At 43.1% G+C, this 27,988-nt stretch overlaps 1 protein-coding gene and 1 long non-coding RNA gene across 5 annotated transcripts; both read right to left on the reverse strand.

The window, feature by feature from the left end:
- Positions 1-4,707: 4,707 nt before the first annotated feature.
- On the reverse strand, positions 4,708-7,459 carry LOC138214994 (uncharacterized). Its single transcript, XR_011179679.1, has 3 exons — positions 6,370-7,459; positions 5,640-5,709; positions 4,708-5,553 (listed from the first exon to the last, which is right to left on the reverse strand). It is a non-coding gene; the product is annotated as an uncharacterized lncRNA (long non-coding RNA).
- A 4,644-nt stretch (positions 7,460-12,103) lies between these two features.
- On the reverse strand, positions 12,104-27,906 carry pdcd6ip (programmed cell death 6 interacting protein). 4 transcript variants are annotated; one of them, XM_069176188.1, is made up of 18 exons: positions 27,618-27,906; positions 24,770-24,824; positions 24,609-24,678; positions 23,682-23,809; positions 22,102-22,255; positions 21,363-21,463; positions 19,634-19,750; positions 19,164-19,386; positions 18,190-18,313; positions 17,513-17,690; positions 16,363-16,474; positions 16,064-16,233; positions 15,383-15,631; positions 14,848-14,982; positions 14,587-14,681; positions 14,159-14,276; positions 13,878-14,062; positions 12,104-13,178 (listed from the first exon to the last, which is right to left on the reverse strand). In XM_069176188.1, the coding sequence occupies exons 1-18, from the start codon at positions 27,821-27,823 to the stop codon at positions 12,977-12,979; spliced, it is 2,622 nt and encodes an 873-aa protein (XP_069032289.1). In that variant the 5' UTR covers positions 27,824-27,906; the 3' UTR covers positions 12,104-12,976. The 4 variants fall into 4 exon arrangements, with proteins under 4 accessions (XP_069032289.1, XP_069032288.1, XP_069032287.1 ...); XM_069176187.1 differs by having other exon boundaries at positions 13,878-14,065; XM_069176186.1 differs by having other exon boundaries at positions 19,634-19,765.
- Positions 27,907-27,988: the final 82 nt, after the last annotated feature.

Genomic DNA, 27,988 nt, shown 5'->3' on the forward strand with positions numbered 1-27,988 from the left:
TTTGCACAGGCCATTAGTCGTACTCAGGCCATTTATTGAAGTAAAAAGCGTCAATACCAGAGATTAAAAATGGTTTATTACAAAGAATTCAGAATATTACTAAAGCAAAAGTACGGAATTATTATCAATAGCATGTACTTAAAACTGTAGAAGTGAGTACTCTTTAGCAGAAGGGCCCCTATCAGTGTTATACTAATGGTTCATTTCTAATGATGCATTCAAATGCTGTAATTGGTTCAGGTGGAACTAATTTCAACTTTCTTATGTATTTCTGATTTTCAAGCCATTAAAATGCACCACATTCAACAAATTAATCATGTTTTATGTTATGTAAAATCTTAATCTGAAAGTATCTGTGAAATAAATGTAGTGGAGTATAAAGCACAATATTTACAGCAGTTTAATGGAGTAGAAAAGGAAATGCTCAGACTTGCGCTTGATTACTTGAGTTAGTGTACTTATGGGTTGTTGCAAGGATTTTTGAAACGCTCATATGAGTCCAGACTGTAAAATATAATAGTTCATTTATACTTTATGTAAGTTTTAACACCTGAAGTTATGGTGCAATTGTTTAAAAACACTTCTGTATGGTGCAGTTTACTGTCAAATTAAATAAAATTTGAATAAATAATGTGTACTGACAAAATAAATGGTCCATTTTCCAAAAAGTGTTCCAGAGGATGAGACTTCAGTGACCTCAGTAGCAGGAGACGGGTGTCCTTTTTTTTTTAATCACCATGTCTGTGTGCATTTACCACACAGCCTCTCTGAATCTGAATCATCCAGTCCTATCTTTCTATGGTTTCATCACAACAGACGCCAGTGATTAGGTATCTCGTTACATGGATGACGTCTTGTCGAATGTTACCAAGCCTCAAATCGCTGCCAGGTCTGTTTTAGAAATACTGAGGCCACCTGTCCGAGTCCAATGATGGCTGCAGTCAAGGCTGCACCTGCTCGGGTCCCAGGACAAAAATGATCTCTGGGTCGCCTGTTAACCATCTTTTCCTTTGAAAGCAATGCAGTTTAGCTCGGCCCTAAACTTTGAAGTTAATTAAACTCCTTCATATAGAAGCAGAGAAAATAGAAACTGAAAGTTATTAGTATTAGATTTTGACATGGGGGCCCTCTTAATAACTAAACTGGTACCAGTTGATACACAGTAAGATTGGACCTTTGGGGTACTGGGACCACTTTGCACAACTGCAAATCCAGCGTTCATTTGTTGTCTTCATTCATTTCGGAGTTGGTTTGGTTCTACTGGATTTCCATCTGCACTGCTACATGTTTCGTGGTGACTGATCAACTCGGCTTTCATCACATCGCATCACATTCTGAAGTGCAGCATTACCTCGACTTGTTATGGTCTCTCTCTGAATGCTGAAAGACTAATTCGTACAGTGAGCATCATTTACTTTCATCTAGCTTCTGCTTCTTTTGCTCAGCTGCAACAGAAATGTGAACTTCTGACATGAACGAGTAATGTCTGCAGTTTACAGCGAATCAGAAACTATGTGCACACCCATGCAGCTCATTTCAAAAGGGGATTTATCGTCTGTTTTGGACACATCTTCTCTCACACGTCCTGTTGAGAAAGCAATTAGGACCGGATGGGAGAATCACCTGGAAACACAGATCTGTGAGATGGGAGCATCAAGGCCTGAGCAGATTTCATTGTTGCTCCAATAATTCAAGTCTCATTCAGTTCAAAGTCATTCACAGACTCCATTATTCAAAGAAAGTCGCTCCGATATGTGATAAATGTAGCTTGGAAGAGACAAAACTACTTCACAGCTTCACCGTTTATCCTAAAATAGAAAATTACCGGTCTGAAGTTGTTTCTAACAATATTGAACCAGAGCCTGGTTTAATAGTTTTGGGAGGTTCTCTCAGCTGAATTGAACACTTAAGAGAACAAAACAACAAATTCTCTCTTATGACTGCTAAGAATATTCTGCGCTGCACAAAAAGGAAGTTCCCGTGGTCAAATCAGGTCTAAGTTAATTAATCAACAGTGTATACTGTGAATGGATACGTTTCATTGTTGAAGGACAAACATGTAGTTTCTTTTTTATTACATCGAGGCCTAACATTACTCCTCGAGACCAAGGAGTGTATTTAGACTTGACTTCTATGTTGTTGATTATTCTTTGATAATAAGAATAAGAATAAGAATCTAATAAAAGTACCCATACCCACCCCAAGTGAGAACAAGCACTGCCTGCCACCAGCAGCTGTAAGTTATTATTTTACCACTATTAGGATCTAGTTAATGTGACTTTTGTGATAATCTTACATAACAGTATGTAAAACTGACAATAGTCAACTCAAATATGACACCAAATAGACTCAATGTTACAACCACAAACTTCAGAGATGACTGAGCAAAGGCTTCAGGATGTGCATCACCCAAAAGTCAGCAGACATTTCTGTCTGTGTGCATCACCAGCCCTTCTCCCCCTACACACACATACGCACACACACACACACACACACACACACACACATCTACACATGTACACAGGTTGATCATGTTTCAGTTACACCTCACTGATTTAAACAAGAAGATTTCACATTGAGCCCAACACAACTGAAACCAAATCAAATTAGGGACACATTTTTTTGTAGGCTTAAACAAGTCATACAGACAGCGGGTGTGCGTACACTCTAATATTTGTTCTGAAAAGTGTCCTGGCTCAAACACACACACACACACACACGCACACACACACACACACACACACACACACACACACACACCTGCTGTTTGCTGGTTCTGGCAGCATGGCTGGCATGTGTGCGTGCAGGACAGAGACTCAGTGGCGCTCGTTTCCCGTACCAATCTTGTGGCTTGTTACATAAACACGCTCATTAGAAAAGTGCACAGCTGACTATGTGTGTGTGTGTGTGTGTGTGTGTGTGTGTGTGTGTGTGTGTGTGTGTGCGTGCCATGCTGTTACATTGGTTCCAGCCCCTCAGTGAGGTGCAGAAATGTCTGTTTAAAGACCTTACTGGAAGTGAGCGGTCCTGGTCTCGGGTCACCTCACCGTGTCTTCGGGTCGACACATGAAGTCCGTTGTTATATCAATGATCTTCAAACACATCCACAACACCCTTACAGTGTGTCTCTGTCAATATAGTGTGTGCATCGTCCACTTGAGAAGTTTTTTTTTTTTACATACTATTTAGATTGTTTGCTTTATCGCTGGGAGTTAGATGAGAAATAGAGCCGGTAGCTTAATTTATCAGAAAGACTGGAAACAGTGAGCAGCTCCACCTATAGGTAACAAAGGCCACGTAACGGGGCTTTTAAAGTCTACTAATTAACACTTGGCATATGAATTGTTTAATCCGCAGAAAAAACTGAGTAAAAACAACAATCCTCCGTTTTACAGGGTGTTTGACTTCTTGAACCTCTACTGGTTGCCTGGTGTTACATATACGTGTTGAAACGGTGAATTATTGCTTTTTCACTTCAGTTTTCATACAGATTAAACCATTAATATAAATGGTGTTAATTAGTGCGCTTCAGATGTGCTCTTAGATGGATTTGTGTATGTTTGGACTGAGTCAGTTTCCATAGTTTCTAGTCATAATGCTAAGCAAAGCCGCTTCTCATCGATACATTTATTCTTCTTTTTAACCATTTTACTGGACTTTAATGGAGGTTGTTTGATTCCAACAGGAGGCCAGTTCATATTTACCATTACGTCACAGCTGTGGAGTAACTTAACACGGCTGCTTACGACTCTGCCCATGTAGACATCTCCTTTGATCATCAGTGTGTGTAAATGTCTGTGTGTGCATGTGTGTACAAGAGATCGAGTGACACCTCAACAAGTGAGGCTCATAAATATTAATAGAGGCCTCATGAATATTCAGAGGGCTGCCTATGAATATTTAAACCATGATGGAGCATGTGACCGGGTGACTAGACAGCCACAGACAAGAAACAGACAAATAGACCTCCTCCTTTGCTTCTTAACCCTGGTGAGGCGCTGCCTTTCTTTAAAGCCACATTAATTCTAATTAAGAATACATAATTTTCATGATTTTGTTTTCGTGTGAACTATGGCTCAGGATAAGAATAATGGTGCTCACCTTGCTTTGCCGTACACACCAGCTCCTCTATTCAAATGAGGTAAACCTGCTGAGTGGAGGCTTCCTGATTCAAACCCTGCGCACTGTCCACATTATAAAGACAATAAAAAAGATAGAGATAGGGTTTACTGTACATTTCAACAAAGTAAAATCTAAACTACATTTAAACAGCACTTCCCCATTGTTTTGAAGGATTGTACAAACTCAGACCACAACATGAATGCCTTCTTCTACACAACACAGGCAAATTTGACATCTTTATGCTATAGAGACAACATATAAGTCGAATGATCTCACAAGTGGTCCAACATGTTTGCGTATGTATAAATATGATCTATAACTACAGCTTACATGTAAACATTTTGACCTCCAGAATGTATATATGCTTATTTTATGTTAATATCTCTACTGAAATCTAATATTTAATTGTAAAAAGGTGATGAAAGATCCTTTGAGAAGGTTACCTCTTAAAATAGCGTACAGCCACAATTCTGCATCACAACAGGGTTCACATTAGTAACACAGATATCACTGTTCTCATTGGTAGGATGCGGGCAGATGTCACTTTGCATCAAAATGAAGAGTTTGTTTGCAAATAGACGTGGAGACGGTCTAACTGTTTATTGAGTCAGAGTGTAAAGAGGAGTACAGATTGGTATGTTGGGTCCAGGATTTAGCAGAGTCCTCTTGAGGTTTCAGAGGCACAATTCACCAATTTCCCAAAGACTCTCTGTTTCTAATTAGATATCACAAACTGCTTTTTCTGCCACCCACAAAAAAAAAAAACCAACAACCAGCTGAAACACCCTAAGGTAAGTGGATGGTGAATTTAGATGCCGTGCGTCAGCAGTCAGAATTACAAAACTATGAGCAGAGTGAGGAATAATACGGGTTCAAACGTGGGTTGGGGCTGAGAGTGCGCACTCACAGTGTGCCAGTGCAGAGCTAAAACAGTTCGGGGCTCAGGAGTGCAGTGAAGAAAGCGTCAGTGTGAAGAGTCCACCTGACTGGTTTTATTTTCTGATCAATGACAGTGACTCACTGCGGATCACCTTCCGCTATATGGAAATCATCCAGGATGGGTTTGTGCTCAGTGGACAAACTTGATGTGCGTAAACACCTACGCACACTTGTGTATAAGAAAATGTAAGTGAGTGTGAAGGAAGTGCACCTGTTAAGTGAAAGACCTCAGCAGTGCGATGACTGTGTGGGTTTGTGGTCTATAACGGATGTTTGACAGGCTGATGAGCTCTGGCACTCACACACATGCTTCCTCCACACACTACCCCCCCCCCCCCCCCCCCTCTGCCTGTCTTCTCATCTCTTTAGGCGGTGGGCGTAAACTCCCTCCTTTTCTTCCTAAACGCCGTCTTTCCAGCTCCTCTCTTTTTCCCTCCTGCTCCTCCAATCCGTCTACGCACGTTGTTTTCGCTGATTGCGAGCTTGACAGGTCTTCAGAGAGAGAAACACAGAGGGAGAGGAATCAAACAATCTCCTCAATTAGACAGCCCACACAAACGTGCGTCTGAACTCCATACCATCTTCATCAGTTGTCGCAGTTTTCATCTTTTAGTCGCAGACACCTTTGTTGCCGAGTCGAAAAACACACTGTTCACAACAAAGGCAGAGAAAACCATTTAGCTTTGAAGTACAGGAAGCCACGACGAGCTTTTAAGGTTTATGTGCATCGAGAGGAGGGAGTCTCTCTGCTTTTCTCTGCCTTAATTGACCCATCAGTTTGCCTGAAATTTGTCCACACAGCGGCCACTGATGTGAGGATATTCACAATGCAAATGTAGCTCAGACTGCGTTTGTTGTTAGAATTTATTATATTTGTACTTTGGAAGAGCTAAATTAAAACAGTTTAAATGCACATAATAAGGGAAGTTGCTGTTATGGTCCGGTGCAGTGGGAGAATTACAACTACTGACTAAGAAGGAAAAGATCCAGTCAGATATCCGATGGAGGGAGTAATACGTCTGCAGGTTTGAGCTGGAGCAGGGAAACACACAGCCTCTTTGGTCTTAAACAGACTTTGAGCTGTCACTCAGCCTTGATGACTAAATGCCATACAAACACACTTAATCTAATGCCACACACACACACACACACACACACACGGTGGCAGGCTACAAATACAAAGGAAGATAAATTATGACAGTGGAAGCAAAGAGGAAGTGAGACAGATTAAGTCCGTAGAGAACCGCCGGACAGTCAACAATGGGATGAGTCAATACTGTCGTAATACTGTGGTGCACTGCAGCATACCTGGAGGGGCTCAGACCTGTTGATGCAATCAGCGGTGGATGTCCCAGGTTTTCACTATGCACCCATCTGTCTCCTCTGCACTGAGCTGTCACAACCTCTCTCGCAGCCCCCATCTTTTCCTCCCACAACTCCACTCCACTCCACTCCTCTCCTCTTCCTCTCCTCCTCCTCTTCCTCTCCTCCTCGCTCGTGTTGCTGGGAAAAGAAAAAGACGGCTCTGCAAAAGTCTGCTCTTGGAGAAAAAAATAAATAAGAAAGAATAATTCAGCCTTATTTTCACAAGTCATTGACTCTATCCCATTCTGCTATTTCAGTCGTGCTCTCTTTTGCGCTTCTGTGTTGCTATCTCGTTGTCTTATAATCTAACTATGAAATTAACTATTTTATTCTAACATTTCTGTCTAAAAACATGCATGGGTATTGAATTAATTTATTTGGGCTCCGTGCAGTTTTATTTCTAGTAGAAGAATAAACAGGTCAACATTTGGGAGATTTTTCTCAGATAGCAGTGACAAAGTGTCTTTCTGGCTCCATTTTTTTCTTCATCCATCTTCTTTCCAACACATACTGTACATCCTCCTCCTCTTCCTTCTCCTCCTCCCCTCTGTCTCCCATCATCAGGAACTCAATCTTTTCCCTCCCTCTGTACAAACCATCTTATTTCTTCCCTCCTTCCTTCCTTCTAATTCTCCTCGTTATTTCCTCTGTTTATCGTTTTATCTGATCTGAATCGTAACTCTCATTCCGTATTGTTGACCTGGAAGCCTCTGAGCTTGTTCTCTCAGCCGTGGGCATCATAACCATAAGCTGAGTCGCAAGGCTATTTATATTTGTTCCTAATGAGGTGAGATTTCTCTCCGCCATAGCAACGGTCTCTATGGATACCCTGCACTTGGATACCAGATCCCATCCTGTTTTAAATGTCTTATTATGGGCTGCGCCTTCCCCTGTGTGCCGTAGCCTAATTAATTCTGAATTATCGCCCTTCACTGTGTGAACGGTGCAGAAATCACCTCAAATTGCCACCAAGCCGATGACATCATCACAAGTTTGCATACAAAAATGCAAATTAGAGTTCAGCTGGGCAATTTGCTGCATCGAGTAGATCAATACTAAAGCACTTGGACATGCAACCTGATGCACAGCTCAATTTTTTCAATCGTCAACTTCTGCAACAAGCAGAAGGGAGTAGAGACCTCTACAGGTGCTCTCATTATTTGATCTCAAACACACACACACACACACACACACACACACACACACACACACACACACACAAAGGAGGAGTATCTGTCTTCCTTGCAGTGCAAGATGCTGATGGGTGTGCTATTGATCAGGTCTGAGCCAAAGTGAGGAAGCAGTTGCAGTACAAGACCCAGGCAGTCGAGCTCAGATCACTGGAGGAGTTCTGTGTGGTTGAGGTCACAGGTGCCGAGACCTGCCATCTCACTTCCTGGCACAAAGCGAGCAAGTCAATCAATAAAGAGACAGAGCAACTTCTGGAGAAAGCCACAGCAGAGAGAGCACAAACACACACACACACACACACAGACACACACACACACAGACAGACAGACAGACAGACAGAGAATGGTAGGTGTGCCTTTGTATTTACAGTAACACTTGGAAATGTTCCCTGCTTTCTCCTGATGACAGACTCTCTGAGACAGCTGCATGCACATGTACTCACACAGGTGTACACACACACACACACACACACACACACACACACACACACACACACACACACACTCTGACAGGTGCTGCATTGTTATGGCATGTCCAACTCCGGCAGCTTGTTTTCCTCAGACCTCTCACCCTGTGTGATGACTCAGAGACGGGGAGATGAAAGGAGAGGCAGCGACAGCGGGGAGGAGGGGAGCGAGGGCTCTGACAGGAGGGAACGGGCGGCCCGAGATAGCTGGAGCGCAAGAAGGTTAAGTAAATCATACCATTAATGCTATGTTAAGAGATTGCTTTGACCTCTGCTTGGCCGTCTGCATATGCAAATGTGCGTGTACGCGTCTGGCCTTTGTCCCACGAAAGCAGGTGGCAGCAATGACATCCGTCGTCTTCCGAGCAGCAGACACAAACACGCACGCACATACTTTCTCTCTGCTCTCCGGTGTCAGTCCCACTCGATTCTATCGCGCTTGAGATTCACTCATCATATCGGGTGGCCTCACTGTGCCGCTCGCCGACACAAATGTGTGCACGCATGCAAAGACACCCACCCACACACGCACGCACGCACGCACGCACTCTTGCAGGAACACAGCGCAGTGGACCGACTTGATTATACAAGCGGAGCGGCTCAACCTGACAGAGGAACAGGCACAAAAAAAAAAAAAAAAAAAAGGAAACACGAAAAGAGTATAAAAGGCTTATTTGCCCGTGTTGTATAAGCATGTTTCATCTTCCCACTCTCGCCTACCCTCACCCACACAGGTTAGATCCAATAGCTGGTGCCAGCCCTCTCTATCTTGCAACACAAACATCTCCATGTGAAGGAATATTGCAGTCGAGTTCTTTTTCATAATCTCTTCCCTCTCCTCCCACACATGCACATAGTGAAGGGGTGAGAGGGAGACGGGGGTAAAAAGGAGAGCTGGTAAAAGAAAATGAAAAGAGAAGAGGTGGGGAGGTGGTGGGGGTGCTCATGAGAGCCAGGAGGTAGTTGTTATAGTAACTGTGTCTCTATACCTGTCAATCAAAGCTATTTCAGGCATCTAGCCTCTATGGAAAAAAAAAAAAAAGAAGCAAAAAAATAAAAATAAAAACCCGCACCAGGGCGAGAGAGCTGTTTTGTAGAGGCAAAATTATCAGGCAACGCACTCGCACTGATACTGGCAACTTGTAAACTGATAGATAGCTGATCAAATTAACACCATTAATGAAATTTCAGCACTATGTCCTTCTTTTTCAAAGGTCTCACATTTCTCCTTCACAGTGCACTTCAAGGGAGGGAAGGAAAAAAAACAAAACTGACAGCACACTTCGGTGCACTAAAGGAGAGTCATCCCAATAGATTTGATTTTATTATAGAATTTTTTTTAAAAATCACCATCATCAGGTAGATTATAGCAGTGTTTCTCTGTCAAGTCCTGTCAGAAGAAGTTGAGACGGCCTACCCATCTCATTTAACACCCCGATGCAGTTCATTTCAGATGATTTAAAATTTGTAATGACGTTTAATAATAAAAGTGCACATTGCCAACATTTTTGCTTGGTTTGGTCTATATATATTCCTCGTCGTAGCGACTTGGACGTTTCAACCACTAATCCATTATATCTCTGATTTCTTTTGTAATTTTAGCTATAGTTAGCGAAGTAATGTAAAGTAAAACTATCCTCTATTTTTAAATGTATCCTTTACTTTTATCCAACAGTTAGCCATTATTATTTTAGTTGACTAACATTATTCATCCCTTTAACTGCTATTAATTACTTTTAATTGTATTTTTTTTTTAATTGTTTATTAGTTAAGGCGCCATAACAATTTGCCTCATGATTTAGTCATTAGCTTCAGCTAACTATTTTAACCACTTATTTACTACTTTTCCACCATTACTAGTTCGCAACTCACTGACATTATTTAGATATTAAATTTCTATTCCTTATTTGGAGTGGTTTATTTCAACTATTTATTGTTTTTAGCCAGCTGTTATACTGACTGACCTATTGGCTACTTTTAGCGGTTTTGAGTTCGCCATTACTTTTAACTAACCATTTCAACAATTTTATCCACTACTTTTACAGTATTTATTCTTTACTTTTACGACAGTTTAACCCATCACTTGTAGCTGAAAAACATTATTTAGACATGTACCTGCTACTCTGTACTTGTCGTGGTAGTTTTACGAAGCCATTATAACCGTGAATCACCCAACTTCTAACCAGCTACTCCAACAGTGTAACAGCTGTCTGAAGGTGTTATTACATACGCTGTGTATGAAGACACACTGATCAGCCATAAACTTACAACTACTGACAGGTGAAGCTTAAAGTCCAATACAGCAGTCCAACAACAAATCCTTCCTTCACAAGTATCATACGGTTACGTTGATATTCAATCTGATTGAGAGAGGTGATTTATTTTAATGGTCACATCAGAGACTGTGGTACGGTTTGAACTGCACTTGTTTGTATACACCGAGAAGTGTTTGTAATATTTTGTCAGCCCAATTCATTTAAATGGGAGAGAGAGCCATGTCCTGATGCAAATGGGAGAATAGCTCCTGGGGTAGAAGTATCTCTGGTTGGGAATCTCTGCACTAGAAGTTCCCTTCATCGAGTGTTTCTATGTCATTATCATCATCATCGTGCCCAAAGAAAACTCTTGATTCAGCCTTATTACGGACAAACACATGGTGAGGAGGAGAGGAAAGCGATGAGAGAAAAGAGAGGGGGAGTAACAATAGTGTGAGCACCAATATGGCTGAGTGCTGAGTTTGGGAGCCATTAGGCAGAAGGTAATTAATACCTGTCACTGCAGTGCTCTGTTCGCTGCCTTTATTCTGTTTCAGACCAATTAAAATATGACACTCCTCTGGTGGAAAATGTCTTGTTAAAATTAAGCGCCCGAGACACACAGACACCTTTGATAAACATATCCAGAGCTACAATTGGCTTTGGCAGCAATGGCACGCTGTAGAGATAGATAGATAGCGAGGGAGAGAAACATGGTGGTGTGTATGTGTTGTGTCACTTCCAATAGGAGATGCGAGCTGTTAGATCTGATTAAAAGTGTGCATGCATGCGAGTTTCCCTCTCTCTCACACACTCACACACTGGAGACTGACGTAATGCTATGAGACTTTTATGAGCCAAGAGATACTGACCAGTGTAGATAACTCACTGCCAGCGATTTGCAGCTTTGGATGGCAAGGACAGACGAATGGTAAGCAAAAACAGATGAGCCAGGGGAGAGGAAAAAAAAAATATATATAAAAAAAAAAAAGGAGGCGAGAGCAGCTGAGAATACAAAAAGACAGGTGGTATACAGGAAAAAGCTTGAGAGCAAAGCAAAATATGATGAAGAGAGCGTGATAGGACGGAAAACAAAGGATGGGAAGAGCGCTGAGGGAAAATGAAGTGAAATATGGTGTTTTTTTGTAGTATTTTAAAAGAGTTGAAGCGATAGGAACCCGAGAAGACAGATTAGACGGAGAGAAGAGAGGAGAAAATGGAGAGAGGTGGAGTGATGGATGCAGGCAGGGGACCAGCAGCTCTCTGCCAACATCTCCATGCATCCTTCCAGACATCACACTGAGCTGCCATCTGCCTCCCTGCCACACACACACACGCACACGCTACACACACACACACACACACACACACACACACACACACACGGAGGAGATATGTGAAATCATTAGCGTCTCCTGACACTGAATAAATATCTGGAGATGAAATCTGTCTGTGGAGAAATCACCTGCGGGGAAATATGACTGGATGAGATCATGACCTCTCTGGAACGTAATTTGCATGTCATCTAAAAGGGATCTGCCCTCGGTGCTCAGGCGGGTCAAAAGCCGTCCGATTAGTTGAATGGGACAACTCACTCCCTGATTGGCTCCAAAGAGCAACAATGGCAGGTGAAGCGCTGCTTCCCATGTGAGCTGCAGGACTGCCCTCTTCTGGCTGCTTCACAAACAGTTTGATCCTTTTTTTTAAAAAAAATAACAAATCGAACACAAACACAACATCCAACATTTAAAAGACAGACAAACTCTGGCTGGCAGTTGGTTTTAATCACATTAGAGCTGAGGAATAAAAATAAACACAGAGCATGAGAGTGCAGCACAAAGTGTCTCGGTCAACCACATACAGAGTCTTATTTATACATATATTTATATAATAGAACCATTTCTCCCACTTGTATAGCCTCTGATTGTAACACAGAAATATACCCACATTCCCTGGGTGAGCGAGAAGAGCGAAAGAAAACGAGAGCAGGACTCTCAACAGTCATTATCTACATTAGAAAACCTACAGGCCATTTGTCTTTATAGGTTTATACATCAGCGAGGAGCCAGTATTCATTATAAAAATAGGAATATAGTTGATAAAGAAGTGCTAGGGGGTTGATTGAGTGGGTGGGGGGAGTGATGATGCGGCTGTGCCCTCCCATCAGGGGCATGACGACTAATGACCACCCATCCACCCACCCGACACACGCTCCCAAACCAGGAAACGAAAAGCCATTCAGGGATTCTGTGCGCGTCCGTTATGGTGTTGTTCAGCTGTCCAGATAAAGTCAAAGAGTTAGTTATGAACGGAAACGGGTTAGGGTTTATAATTAATCAATGAAACCATTAGAAAATTACAAAAATAACCTTACAGGGAGGAGAGGAAGGAGTTAGTGCACTTTTGAAGATTGAGATGGTTTAGCAGAACAGAAAACGTGAGATGGAGGTCGAGGCGAAAAACAAAACCTCTTTGAAGTGTGGAGTAAGTGTAAAGCAGCTCTGAGGTCCCCCCTTCATATAGCTGCTGTTAGTGAGACAAAGTATAAGAGGGAGATGGACACGAAGTGTTATTGCTGGGGATATTTTCTATTTGGTGTTAACATGTGAGGAGAGGAGTGAGGGGATGAAGAGGGGAGTTATTGCTGAGGGTAGTAGGGCTGTTGCTGAGGGGGTTGCTGCGGGTAGCCAGGGTAGGGCTGTCCTGCCGGAGGGACTCCTGGGTATCCTCCCTGTCCTGGTGTCGCCTGGTAGTAGGGCACGTTGGGCATGTTGGGCATGTTGGGCATGTTGTATTGGCCGTAAGCATAAGGGTTGTAACCCATAGGCACCTGGAAGTACCTGCGTGGATACAACAACATATGCAGAGCCAAAGTCAGAGTGGCCTTCAGCCAAATTTAAACATTCATTTATAACAGCTGAGACGAGCCCGAGTCAAATCCAGTGTTTCCAGTTTCGACAAACTAGCCTCGGTCGTACAAGTTAGATGCCAGACTTAATTTTACAGTTGGAATTTTTAAGAAAGAGCTGTGAAACCGAATCATGAAACAAGTCATCCAGAAATGATCTGTTCACTCTTTCCGACATCAGTACACAGATGGGAGCGGTGGGAGAGCAAGATGAACCCATTCTAACAATATCGATGATTTTTAAAAGTCTGCAATGGTCGTTCACCGACATGGAGGGTCCCTGTTGTTTACAGCTTGTTGTTAAACAAAGCGCAGCACTCCTACTGTGGTGATACAGAGTGATGTTTCTTTTCGATCACAATCTCTGGCCGAGTTCAGCAGACAAGTTTAATATCAGCCGTTTAAAAATTTGCTTTAATAAAAGGTAGTTTTTCTCATTTTAATTGTCCAAAGAGAAACTTGGCGCTGGCTACAAAAGAGAGACCTGCTTCCTTAATGTTTTCTACATTTCTCTTTGGTAGTAAATGAGAAAGGTTGAACTTTGTAAGCCAGTGTGCTTCACAAAGACAAACAGGAATCGGATGTAAATGTACAGAGTCATGCGGGTCAAACTTTGGGATGTAAAACTCACCCTGGGTAGCCTTGGTAGGTGGGGTAAGGTGGCCCCTGGGCTGGGGAGGCCGGTGCCATGGGTGGGGGGTTGGTGGTGGGCTGGCCGGCGGGTGGCGCGGTGGTGGAGGCGGCCTGAGGAGTGAAGCTCGGCGGAGGTGGCCTGGCCGGGGGCTGAACCTTCGGCTGCTGCTGGCCTTGTTGGGGCTGCTGTTGAAAGGGAGAGAGAGGCCGAACAGGAAGATCAAGAGCACCGCCATCGGACCGTTATGAAGTTGAGAGGGGTTCAGTGCGGCTGCTTACAAAGACGGTTCTGGGCGCGGGGGTCGGGCCGGGAGCGGGGGCAGCGGGGTTGCTCTGATACGCGGGAACGTTGAAGGATGGAGCGCTGGGCTCCCGGGCAATGCTCTGCTGCAGCTCCCTGGAACCAGAATTCAAACGTCACGACGTGCACTGTGCTGCAATGTTTCCGTGATGTTCATACACCCCGCTGCTCCTCATCTACCGTGGCCCATGGTAATCTATTACAACCTCAACAGGAGACTCTTCTACCGCAGTACATCTTGAAAATAATGCTGAAAGGTCACCTTCGATGTCAAAACTCAAAATCAGACAGCAAACCAGAAGGAAATCCACACGAAAAACTGCCGAGCGGCCTTCGCTCGCCTCCTTTTAAGCTGGAGCGATGGTCACACAAAACCAAGAGTATAAAACCCCCGTAATGTACGTACTTGAGAAGTTCATCTCGCTCCGTCTTGCGAGCGAAAACGATGTCGCTGCACTTGTTCTGGAACTTAAGCAGGATTTCTGTCAAGTCGTTGTAGAACTGCGGGCGGAGGAAACAAAAAGGGGACCAAAATAAACCACCTGGTTTTCAAACCGCCTTGACGCACACACACAGACACGCACACAAAAAGTAGAGGGTTTCTGACTGCAGCACAGTTCCTCCTCGCTGAGGCTTGGTGTTTGCCGGCGTTGTGCTGACTGTGTACCTTGGTGCCTTCGCGCAGGTTGCTGCTGATCTCAACGTAGCTGTCGTGGGCTGAAGCCAGCTTCTTCAGGACCTCCTCCCTCTGGTTGGCCTCCGTGTTGGACTGCTTCAGACTGCTGAACTCCTGGTGGGATGTCTGGAAGGAGGTCACGGGTTGAGAGGAGAACACGTCAAGACCGAGGAGGTCGAACTCCGACGCCTTTCAGTACACGTACATGTATTTACGCGGAGCGACAGATTTCGGCACGTACTGCACTCTTTTTGACCCGTTCCTGCCGTTTGAAATGTGTGAACTGCTTGCACGTGGTTTTTCTTAGAAATAGGTAATGTTTCACAGATTCCAGAGAGGAAATTCACTTTTTGTTTGCTCTAGTTCAGAAGGAGGTCACAGCTATTTAAGCTGGTTAAGTCATTTTAATGGGGCAGAACAACGCAGACACATGACCTGATAAGAGAAATCACCAACAGGCCACACGGCTGCTTAATCAAGACTCTCCGCCCCCCCCCCGCCCCCGAGGCCTCGTGTGTTTGTATACCTGCACTTGTCCCAGCAGCTCCTCCTGCGTGCGGAGGCTGGCCTGTACCCGCTGGTTGTTGGCGCTGTACAGCTGGTCGAGCTGGGAGAGCGACAGCTGCTCCTCATTGATGGCTCCGTTCTGGGCGAGCGCCGTCAGGAAGGTGGTCGACATGTCAAAGGTCACGGCCTTGATTTCTCCCTCCAGGGTCTCCCTCTCCCTCTTTATCTCGTCCAGCTGGGCGAGCTGGGAGCGCAGCACGTTCACAACCTGCGGGGTTGACAGGGTCAACTTTACGTCCATTTTCCCCACCCGGTAACACAATCCCCGAGCTCTCGCCCTCGTCGTAGCGAGCGCGGTCTACAGCACACCTTCTGTTTTTCACTTAAGCGTGAACACAGCGCTGCTGGAGAGACGTGCACTTTCTCCCCAGTTCTGCTTGCTTAGTCATTTAGGTTCCCCGGGGAAACGCAACGCAGAGTCAGCATATAAAATGAAAAATGGAGCTACTGTCGGGAGGAAGGGGAAGGGCCTTGAAGCACACGTTGTCCACCGGGTGTTTCTGTACAGCGGGAGTTTATGGGACACACAAAATCCCTCATGATGAGCCGACACTCCCCCAAACTCGGAAACTAACTACTACAATGAAAGTTTTACTTTATCACGGCCACGCAAACAAAGATAAAAAGACGCGGGACAGACCTCGCTGCCCTGCAGGGTTTTTGTGGGATTGGCGGAGGGGATGGCGGCATTCAGCTCGTTCTCGGGTTTACACAGCAGGGTGATCATGTCACAGTGGGTGTTGTAGCGGTCCTTCACCACCTGGTCGGCCTGCACCGCCTTGTCCAAAATGTTGCGGAAGTTAGCGCCCTCTGAAGGGAGAGGAGGGATCGTAGGAGGGTTAGAGGGAACGAGAGGGGAATGGAAGAGGGAGAAGGAGCACGTCGAATGTGCCTGGTCACAGATAAAAACAAACGGAGGCACAGGATTTCATGGCGTACCTGTGCGAAGGGGCTTGTAAAGGTCTCCAGAGGGGGTCCTGTTCCAGCGCTGGTTGAACTTGGTTCTCAGATCGTTGTCCGTCGTCTCTTCATCATCCAGCATCTTCAGAGACTGGTGGACAAAAAAAAAGAAAAGCAAACAATCTGTTTGGACATGGTCATTATAAACACCTCAACAACTCTCATCTGATACTCAGGTGATACACCTTTACGCACAGTTTGCACTACTTGAGTATTACGAGACCTGTGGAGACTATTTTAGGAGGTCCTTGTGTAATTACTCAACCAACTCAAATCAACAATACAGGATATACTTCCCTATAGGCAGCAGCCATGGTTACTGTTATTATCTTCAAAACGTAGGGTAGCAAATAGTCACATTTGAGAAACTTAATAAATATTAATCGTTCTTCATTAATAACATAATTACCAATAATTCTACGTGTCTGTTTCATTTCCCAGTGTTTCAACAGAATATTAATGTGTTTAGTTTTACTTTGAAGTAAAAAGTCAAGACTGGAGTTTGAATACATTTTTTTTTTTTTTTTTTTAAATCACATCAAGCTGTATTTTTGGCCAACAGAATTTCACTTTTATATTTTTTGTTTCTCACTACTCACTTCTTTTGGGGAATATTGGGGCATCTTGATTTGGACTTTTCAACTCTGCCAACAAACTTGGAGGCAGATTGTTGTTTGCTTTATGTTTTGCCTCCCGTCTGCTTATTTGTTTGTCAGCAAGACGTTTAAAAAAACAGGTTGGCTGAAGATGCTGGACAGACAGTCCTTGGCCCAAAGATCAGTGGATTAGAGTTCTGTGACGATCCTGGTCTGGGATTCCCGCCATTAACAGTGTTTATGAGGGTTTTTTTTAAGTATTAATGTGGTCTTCTGGTAGCTGTGGCAGAAAACTCCAACGTTCACGGCGTCCAAGTCAGCGACGAGACAACATTAGATTCAAATGCTACTTTGTCAAGAAAGGGAAGCCATATGACAAACAAGCTGTTTGGAGCTTTAAGTTTTGAAAGTGCCTTCTTCACTTCATCAAATAGATTGAAGATTACAGTAAGCGGTGCGGTTGGATCGTTGGTATGTGTGGTGTCTAAACACATTCATAATTCAGTGCGTGTCTGTGTGCCTCCTCCACTGACCTCATCCAGGATCTCTCTGTTGCGGGTCAATAGCTCAGGCAGGTCTTTGATGAGCTGCTCGATGCTCTGCAGTCCTCCCTGCTGCACGATGGATCTGGCCTTCTCAGCAATGGATTGTGGGATAGAGTCTCCAGACAGATCCTCCAGAGCAGCTGGCAGGTTCAGGGATGCCAACACCCTGTCGGAGTCGCACATTATCTACCAGTTATTACAGCCCCTCAAACGTCAATGCGTGCCCCGACGCCAGGATCCATGTCCTGAAAACCTGCTTCAATTTTAATCCCACCCAGGGAAATGATTTCATATTACGATTTTATACACATTTTTAAAATGTAGATGTTTAAAAAGTAATTATGCAACTGTTTTGGCTTCGTGACTTGAACTTAATGACACTGCAGCGATCTCTTTGTTGGATAAAAACCTGCAACCTGTTAAGCACTTATTATTTTCCTCAATTAATGTGCTCCAAGTGCTCGACTGTAACGCTGAGCATTTTAAAGCACTAAAAACATGAGCACCTTTATCGACATTTTAAATGGTACCTGGTGCTCTATCATGTTATGAATTTTTTATCTTCTCACTGAAGCACTAACTGACACGTTCACAGGACAATCAGATTGCACAATGACACGCACAAGCACAAGCAGAGCAGCTCATGGAGACACGGAGCAGCGTACCCGTTGCAGAGATTGGTCGCCTCCCTCATCGTTCCCACCAGCGTGTTCACAGTCTCAGCCTTCCTCTGGTTGTAAATGCTCATGGACTGCTGCACCGCCATGGGAACCATCTTCTCAAATAAATCTGATGAGAAACGATCCACACAAACAAGTGATTAAATCCCCATATGTAAATGTTACCAACGGTGTTAATATGCGACCTATTTATTAAATAGCAGTTCAGACCAGTTAGAATAGCTGTATGTGATTCACTCACTTAACACATCCTCCAGCTATCTACCAAAGTGAGGCGACGTTATGTAGCAAACAAACCAGGTGTACTGACCTTGTTTGGAAAATTCAACGTGGTATAACAAGACAGGACTTAAAATATTACATATTGCAGTTTTTAAGTCTTTGGATGGGATTTGCCTAAACAATTTCAGCTTATAGTTTCTTTGTTGTTTTTAACAATGTTGGGATGGAAAAGCAGTGTGCTTTAATCCTTTAAAAGTATGTGAAAAAAATGATCAATAGTGATGGGTGTTAAGGAACAACCTTTCACTACAGCACTCAAATTATATACTATATAAACTCAGGAAAATGTGCTCAAATGAGAGTGAACACGGTAACTTTAACAGTGAACAAAATTTGTTACAGAAAATTGTGGCTGCAGATAACCATATGTTCATTATTATTCCACTCATTTCTTTCCTGGGTCAGTAAAACACCAGAAAACAGTACAAAATGTTCAAATATTCAAAATCCTAAAATGTCAAATGAGAAAAAGAAGCAAAGTCAGTTGACCAATCTCACAATTAATGAAAGTCTGAAACATTTTCTCGAAGGTATAATCTGGATCAAAAGCTGACTAGCACACTTTTTTAGCTGGACGCTTTTCATTTTTTCTTATACTCAGTTTTATGTGTTGTGTACGTCAATGTAAATGTCTGAAACCACGTAGACAAATCTGGAAGTGTGTCTCTGTCTCGTACCTGTGAATTTCTGGCTGAGTGGAGGCGTGATGGCCGAAGCTTTGACCAGCGCTGCCTTGCCAATATGCTCCAGGTCCTTGACTTCAGGCACTCGGTCGTGGTAGATAAAGTCGTTGTCTTTTTTGGCTGCGGTGAGGGCTCGGTTGATCTTGTCACTCAGGTCCTTCACGCTCACGTACTCGTCATAACGAGAAGCCACCGTCTTCACCAGCTCTGCTGCGTGCTGGACGGATGAAAGGTGGAAGGGGGGGGGGGGGGGGGGGGGTGCTTCATGAATACATTTTCTGGTTTTGATGTAGAACTTCAAGGCAAGTTTGTCAAAGTCTAATTTCGCAGATTTTTTTTAAATATTTTTTTATATGATTACTCAAGGCATTATGAATGTGACGGTGTGCATATCATCTAAAGATATGACAGATGACTGCCCAGAGTCTCACGGTGTGGAACGGTATGATGGGACATCCGTGTACCTGCAGACGAGCGATCTCCTCTCCGAAGTGCTTCTTCTGCTTGGCCAGGATGCTCTGGTGCAGCTCGGCGTTGGCCTGCATGATGCAGTGCTTGGCTGCCAGCACCGGAAGCACTTCCTGAAAATAAAAATACTGACCAGGGAGAGGCAACCACAGAGCAACAGACAGGCACGCATACGTACATATATGTACACACAGAAACGCACAATGGCACGGCAAACCACAAAACAGCAGACGCACACCAGCGAGGTCCAATCACAAATGACATCACGAAAGCCAATCACAAACAGGCACGAGCAGTCAGGAGTGTGCAAACACAACACAAGCACAAGCACACGCACACAATCAGTGCCGACACCAACACCACCACGAGGGATGCAGAAAGAAAGGAAGACAATGAGGGAGAAAAACAGAACAGGCCATGAGTGTTTAACCTTTCAGCAAGAGCTGCTACACCGTCATCAAACATCCAACAACCATGTGTGTGTGTGTGTGTGTGTGTGTGTGTGTGTGTGTGTCAATGGCTATTCATGTGTATGTTTGATTTCAGTCGAAACACAGACGCTGCTTTCCAAACATGGAGCGATGTTCCTTCTCTGACCTTGTGTTCGATTTGACACCGTCACCCTGAACAATTTAAAAACTACAAACATCCTTCAAATGTTCTCAGGAGCTACCGGCTTATTTCAAACTGGGGATTTACTAAATCAGGTTGCAACATGAAAACTCCAAAAATGCCTCAGTTATTAGAAACTTTGGAAATGTGTCAACCAGTGTAATCAGTGAAGTGTAATTTACTATTTTGAAGATAGTTTTGTAAATAGTTGTATGTTGCAACTGACACGAATGGACAAACCCTGTTGTAAGCATTTATAATTGTAAGCTGGCGTGTGTTTGTTGCTCTAGGTTTCTACATCACTGTGTCGAGTGACTGAAACTGAGCGGATCATATCGGATATAATGCATATATCAATATTGGAGCCGATTACTGTTGAAAAGTAACTTTCACTGAAATTACTGCAACACAAAATAGAGAGAAGAGGAAAGAGGAAGGGTGTATTTTCTGTGCTTTTCTGGACGTTGAGAGACATGGACGAGTAAATGCGATACTACAAAGCAGACCAATCACAGTCGTTGTGGTCTGCATCACTGCGACATGTAGTTATATTTCTGCGAAGGTGTAGATCAGGCTACAGCGTACCTACAGCATAAATTCTACGTTCTAGTGGCGATCCAATGTGACATCACCCATTGGTTTGTGAACTGCCTTGATATCAAACATTAAATCTATTAAATCTGTAGCATTAGCCCTTTATTAGTGTGTTTCTGTGTGTGTGTGTGTGTGTGTGTGTGTGTGTGTGTGTGTGTGTGTGTGTGTGTGTGAGACAGACAGTAAGTGCTTCAGATGCCCATGATTAGATGGTGAGAAACCAATCAGAATGAAAACAGGGCAAACTGGGGTTTAATTGAAACCAACCAATCACAGTGGAAACAGGATGGAAATGGACCAATCAGAATGGAGAGATAGAAAATTGGACAGTCCCACAACCCGAGTCTGTTTTCCGCATGAACACAAAACGGTGCACACAATCAGACACACAATACACACGCAAAACCATACAGAGTCCAAACTCTGTATGTGTCCATCAAACTGAACAGGTGGCTGACAGAGTGTGTTTGTTGCCATCTCATTGGTTAGTGTGTGACTGCGTGTGTGCTCTCCACATACCTTGGGAAGGTTGTCTTTGTACTGGCACTGCTTGAAGGCGTCGCCATAGAAATCCGCTGCCTGATTGGCCAGCTTTGCGATGACAGCGTCTTTCATCTTATCTATTGGGTGAACGAGACACTTTTAAAGTCGCACCATCACAAACTCAGCAGACCATCTGTGGTTTCTTTGACTGACTGCTGACATTTGGTCATGTGATCAGTCACATTAGTTGATGCATAACAGCTGAGATTCTCTGAGCACAGATTCAGAGCTGTCTCGACTTAACCGCAGTGTTAAAACACCACCCTGATGTGTAGTGTAAAAGCTAATCCACTACTAAAAACTCAACCTCTCAGCAGATTACGCGTGTAATTGTTCTACTGTTCTGTTTAAAAGCTTGAACAAGCAGCTCTGCAGACAGAACTGGGACAGAGAGTGTGTGCAGCCTGCATCAAAACTGCTCCCGTCAGAATTAATCTCCAGACAAAAAAATGTTGCACGAGTGTATAATTAAAGATGCTATTTATTAAAAACCTCTTTCAATTTGTGAACACGAAACTAAAACTTGCAAAATACGCAAACGAAGCAAAAACACTGGACCCGAGATCGAGTCCGTGTTTCATTTCTCGTGTATGAATACGACTTAAATGGTAATAAATCCCAATTCAACCGTACTGACAGGTTTAGTCATCTCTACAGCAGCAGTACAGCTCCAGTCTGTATTAGAGGAAGTGTTTCAGTGTTTGGCTTTCAGTACCTGAGGTGGCTTTGAGGAAGAAGACCTCCTGGGCCTGGGCCAGCATGATGAGGCTCAGAGTGCCTACGGTCTCTGGGGAGATGTCCATGGTGGGCTCTCTGTTCAGGGCAGACAGCACCGTGTCCTTGATGTGACCGAACGCTCCGCTGGCCAGCTGCAGAGAGACATGCACGAAGAGGAAAAACACAGATCAGACACTTATAGATGAGGCGGAAATTCACAAAACCAGATTTATTTGCACTCCAACAAAGAGTGGCCCTAAAATAATACCGCCATATTTCAGGGTATTTCTGTTATAAGGATATTCTTGATATGACAAACTACTGAAAAACATTTTATTATTATTTTCAAGAACAGACAATTGCAACAAAATGAGTGTTATAGTTTTATATGTCAGCATAAACGGAAGAGTTTGCCTTCGAACAGTCCGTAAAAACCAACATATTATCGTGGTAACTTTTGTAATTGTATAACGTCATGACGTCAACAAGCTGCCATTGTCATATGAACTTTTTATCAGATCAAAAATTATAATGATATTGTCATGAACAATAAGATATGGCACAACCCTAATACAAAAACAGCGCGCACACACACACACACACACACACACACACACACACATACACACACACACACACACACACACACACACACACACACACACACACACACACACACACACACACAATCTTTATGTTATACACAAGTGTGTCATTTGCAAATCCTACTGATTTGTAAATCCTACCAGACGTCTTCTGATCAGGAGCGTTCATTGTGTATATTTGAATTAGTGAAACATCTAAATAATGTCACTACTTTGTTTAAATGGGCCGCTGGCCTGCTTTTAGTGAAAAAAATGTCCACATCTGAAGCTTTAAATTCACTTGCGAATTTATATCAACGCAAATATGTATTGACAGCTGACATCAAATGAGTGTTAATGTAGGTCACGTGTTAAACTGGTTCTTCTTGTTTGTTTACGTCCCTGAAATCTGAGCGGCAGGTGGCTGAATGTTATGTTCCCGCTGAGAAATTTTCCGGAAATGTGGACTCAAACAAATAAACATATGCTGTAGATTATAATATACAAGTACGCAAAATTGTTTTCAAGATTTCTCAGCCGAATATCCTCCACAAGACATTTCCATTCCACATTTAAAAGGACAACGCAGGCATGAAACACGTTTTTCAGCGCAGAATCCACTCTGTGGTACATCTGCTCATATTTGATCAAAAAACACTGATGAGTTCATGGACTCTGACAATTTTACCAACATCTGAACCCCTTTTTCTGGACTTCTGAAAAAAGAGCAAAGGATTCCCATCCCAAGCAAAAACAATACAATGAAGATGAGAATTATTTTACATCATGAAATAAAATGGAACTGTTTTCTGTCTGGCACCGATATAAATGATCTATTCTTTGTGTTGTTTTCTTTTTAATGTTTTTAGGTGGGTGAGGGATTTTTTTTTTTCCCCCCCGTCTCTATGAAGGATAAATAAATGAATTGAATACAGTAATCTAGCATGTTTTTGAGTAATGTACTGCAGTAGTAACACTGTGGTAGTACTCCCACCTGATAGTATTTGGCAGCAGCCTTCAGTCCCTCATCGTTGTCCAGATTCTGCTCGGAGGCGATCTGACTGGCCAGAGCTGCGACGTTGAACAACACACACGTCTTCTCGTAGCCCAAACTGGCCAAAGCTGCAACACAAAAACAAACGCAAGTAAAAACATTGTTTTCAGAAGGGTCTCTTTCACCTTCACAGCACACTGGAAATGTTCCACTACATTTATTATAATTTTAATGTCTTTCACTCAGGTAGAAAGTGATGGTAATACAGAGCCCCTGGACATTGTGTCAGATATTGACCACTTTCTTTTTGGTTGAAACAGTTGTTTGTGTGTGATTTTTTTTTTTTTATTTGCTCCAAAGAACATTTCAACTTCTTCATGCTATATTTTTCTCGCCCGGCGTTCACTGAAAAGATCAGACGGTCACGAAATTCCCACAAGTCACCACGGAGGAAAAAAGATGAATATGAAGTTCGGGCTTCAATGAGGAGCATTCTGAAGAATTTATTTGTCAATATATTTCACAAGACTTTTAATGAACTACAACGTGTTTTTGTCCCTGAATTACTCATAAAGGGTCTCTTTCACCTTCACAGCACACTGGAAAAGTGCTGTGTCATATATTGGACACATATTTCCATCTCATCTGTCTTCAAACTCTATTAAACACCTCGTCAGGCCGGTTTCTGGCTGCAGAGTAAACCAAGGACATATTTAGAGTCAGAACGCTTTGTTTCTCGTTGGGTGTGTGAAAGCACGACGAGAAGATTAAAAGTATGACACATATGTACCCGAAGGGCAAAGACCAAAATTGTCTTTAATATCGTGTGTAACATCATTCCCTCCTTCTGCAGCTAACTGCATTTATATTTTGTACATGCACACAAATCCTTGCAGATATGTACAGTTGACAAGAAGCTGTGCTTACCGAGCTTGACTGAGCCGCCGAACAGCGATCCTTTATCAAAGGCATCCTTCCACGTGAAGGTTAAACAGAGCTGCAGAAACACAGAGAGGCTTTTGTGTTCAACTTCTTCTGTTAAGAAACCGAGTCTGACCCACAGTCATAAGTGCTCTCCAATCAATTACCTGGTTTTCAGAGAAGGGAAACTTGGGCTCAACAGCACACAGCTGGTCATAGTATCTGTAGATAGGAAGACAAGGTAGAATTAAAACTCTTGTTTTTGTTTGCGTATGAAACCCCCCCCCCCCCCCCCCCCCCAAAAAAAAAAAATCTTGCTTTAATTGTTTTCCACAAATCATATTTCATTGTTTTCAATGGCAGGACAGAAACATCTTTATTCTGATGATTGCTGAACTTGTGTTTAGTTAAAAGGTTATAAAAGTTATAAAAAATGGGGGGAAAAAAAAAAAAGAATAAACTGATGAGACTCATCTAGTGAACGGTAACTGAACTTGTTTTGTGATGATGATGACATAACTGCAGATCTGTGTTTTTGACAGTTCAGTCAGAGACGCGTGACAATGAGTCAGGAACCCCCCCCCCACACACACACACACACACACACACACACACACACACACACACACACACACACACACACACACACACACACACACTGGAGGGGGTATGTGAAATCATTAGCCTCTCAGAGAGAGAGAGATACACTCATGTGAACAGAGGAAAGCCGAGATGAGGTGTGCCACCCGGTTAACTGGAGACAGAAATAAAACGTCCCAACACAAACAATGGTAACCACGGCGACACAAGCGCTGGGTGTTTGCTCTCCTGAGAAAGGCTGCGGGCCAGTCGCCGTGGCTACCTGGCAAATGGCTAACAGCCGGCATGCTCAGAGAGCCCAGACGCAGCAACGCTGACAGTCAGTAACTGCAGCCTATTCAACACACAGACACGCCAGCTCAATGCTAATCAGCCCAGACCAGAGTAATAACTGCGAACCCACAGGCCCGACACGTTATACACACAGCACTTCAAAACATCCAGATTTGGACTAACTGACATGTAGATTATGGGTTAGTTGGTTATATTCCCAGATTAAAACCTCTTTCAGGGCCTGTGAAAAGTCTTTGCTTTACAGGTAACCTTATTTTTTTTTTTTAGATTTTCTATAAATATTTCTCTTAAATACTGCCCCATCAACAAATATAGAAACTGAGGATGCTCCAATACAACAATTATTTTTATTTATATTTTATTAAATATACAATGTGCATTAAAAAAAAAAACAACAACAAAAAAAAAAACAGAAGAAATAACTATAAAGTCAAAGTTGGCCGAAAAAGCGAATTTTAATTTGTTATTTCTGGCCAGCGGTTAAAAAGGCAACAAGAAATAAGATGAATTTCTGTCCTGTTACGCATTTTGACATACTTAAACTCAGGCTACACTTCACTACCTCTAATATAGTTGTGACATATTTAACCAGTGCATCTCCAAATTTAAACAGTGTGAAACTGAAACTGGTCATCCACGACTGTAAGCACTAACTCATTGTGTCACAGGCAGCGCATGCCATCTCAGAGAAGCATTAGTAAGTCACATGAGTGAAAACAGCCTAATGGGGCTCAGGGTAAGAAAATGTTCTGCATTACTTTTGGCTGCACTCCCGCCTGTTTAGCGATAACAAGCAGCACCTTAAGCTGGTATTATCTCCAAAGAGCTAAAGAGTGAAATTGTGGCACTTGAGATATAATACTGCAGCTGACAAGTTGCTCACAGTGGAGAAAAATGAAACACACCAGCATGTTACAGGTGCCTGGGCACTTAAGTAATCTGGGCCAACCCTGTACATTAAATGACTCATGAGTCGGTGAGAACAAAGACTGAAGTTAAAGAGGGAAAGTTCTGCATCTGTAGGTCATCCACAATCAAGCGTGTTGGTTAATGTGAGGTGAGCTTGGTCAAGACCTCTGAAGCCTCTTCCACTGATGCTTATTCATTAAATAATTATAACTCTGCAGTGAAATGCTGCAGTGAACAACAGCCAGGTGGTATTAAGGTACACAGAGGAACCTTGTTTGTCAATCCTAGATTTTACACACGTCACAGTTCCTCTATGCAAAGTGTTTAAAACTGGAACAACAGTAAGTGGGCCTCGATGTGAATGACTTGTGATTGATAGGAAAAGTACACACATAAGCAATGTTGAAAAGTAGAATAAACTTTTGATACGTCTATCCAACTTAGAAAACGAGAGGCCTTTAGCATGTGAAGGACTAAACAAATTGTATTTTTTTTTACGTAACTTTCCTCACATCCACACAAAGTACAGACAGGAGGCATGAAAGGAAATCCACATTAAATGTATTTATGAGTTGGCAGCTTTCTACCGCAGTCTGCTGACCTGTATTGACAGCATCCTCTGCTCTCTTCACAGTCTTTGGACAAAAGCCACATTTTTATAAAAAAAAAAATTAAAAAAAAAAATTAAAAAAAAAAGTGTCTATCCTGCAGTGCTCACTCTTTAAAAACTCGAGCCAATCCAAAATGTGGGACATTTCCTCAATATGTGAAACACAGGACGAGGGAGAGATAAGTGCCCGTGAGGTCCCACATAAAGTGTCTGGTCAACCTCAGTGGAGTTTTCTTGGGAGTCCTTTCAATCAATAGGCCAAAGCTGTGGATGAAACTCAGCTCGGTTTACTCGGCTCATTTAATCTCACAAGTATCGTGACAGTTCAGTTGAACGAGCCAAACATGTCAAGTCGGCATTTAACCTCTCAAGGGAAACTTGGCAATAATAATAAAAAACCACGAGTCAAGTTATTTCGGTGAGAAATACCAACTGGTATTTCAGCTCGACTAACTTTAGCTCCCCCTATTAGCAACTAAATGCTAATCCAACGGGGTGCGGCGATGACTGAGCTAACTCACAGGTGAGAGGGTTTCTCAGGGTACTTTAGCAGCTGGTTCAGGTGTTATAAGCCAGTTTATTTATTTTTTTATTTTTTTTACCTGAGTACGATTTCCAGGGAGCTCTCGTGTTTATCCAGCGGCCTTCCCAGCGCGTTCTTGCGGAGCTTGTTCAACTCCTCCACGGCGCGGATGTACTCTCCTTGCTCCTCGCTCCCTGCGTACGAAGCCGTGACAAATTTCGACAGCGGTTTCACCAGATCCACTTCAGAAGATTTTTTCAACGGGACTGAAATAAAAGTCGCCATTTCGGCCCGTGGACAGCGCTCTGTTAAAAATGGGAAAAAACAGCCAGCGAGTAACGAACACAAACAACGGCAAGCGGACCCACTTCCTGGATTCTGACAGAGAACGTCAATTACGTCATGGAGACCCGAGGCGCGCACTGCGCAGAATCAGTATGGTTTTAATGA

This window comes from Embiotoca jacksoni, unplaced genomic scaffold, assembly GCF_022577435.1.
Source record: "Embiotoca jacksoni isolate LCO1_2020_lvr unplaced genomic scaffold, fEmbJac1.0.p SCAF_7, whole genome shotgun sequence".
Lineage (NCBI taxonomy): Eukaryota > Metazoa > Chordata > Actinopteri > Embiotocidae > Embiotoca > Embiotoca jacksoni.

Excerpts from the sequence above, each read along its gene's own strand:
- pdcd6ip (XM_069176185.1), bottom strand. The coding sequence starts at position 27,823 with ATGGCGACTTTTATTTCAGTCCCGTTGAAAAAATCTTCTGAAGTGGAT. Across the intron at positions 24,825-27,617 it reads TCCCTGGAAATCGTACTCAG|ATACTATGACCAGCTGTGTG; the intron begins GTAAAAAAAATA and ends TCCTATCTACAG. Across the intron at positions 22,256-23,681 it reads CTGCTGCCAAATACTATCAG|CTGGCCAGCGGAGCGTTCGG; the intron begins GTGGGAGTACTA and ends GTCTCTCTGCAG.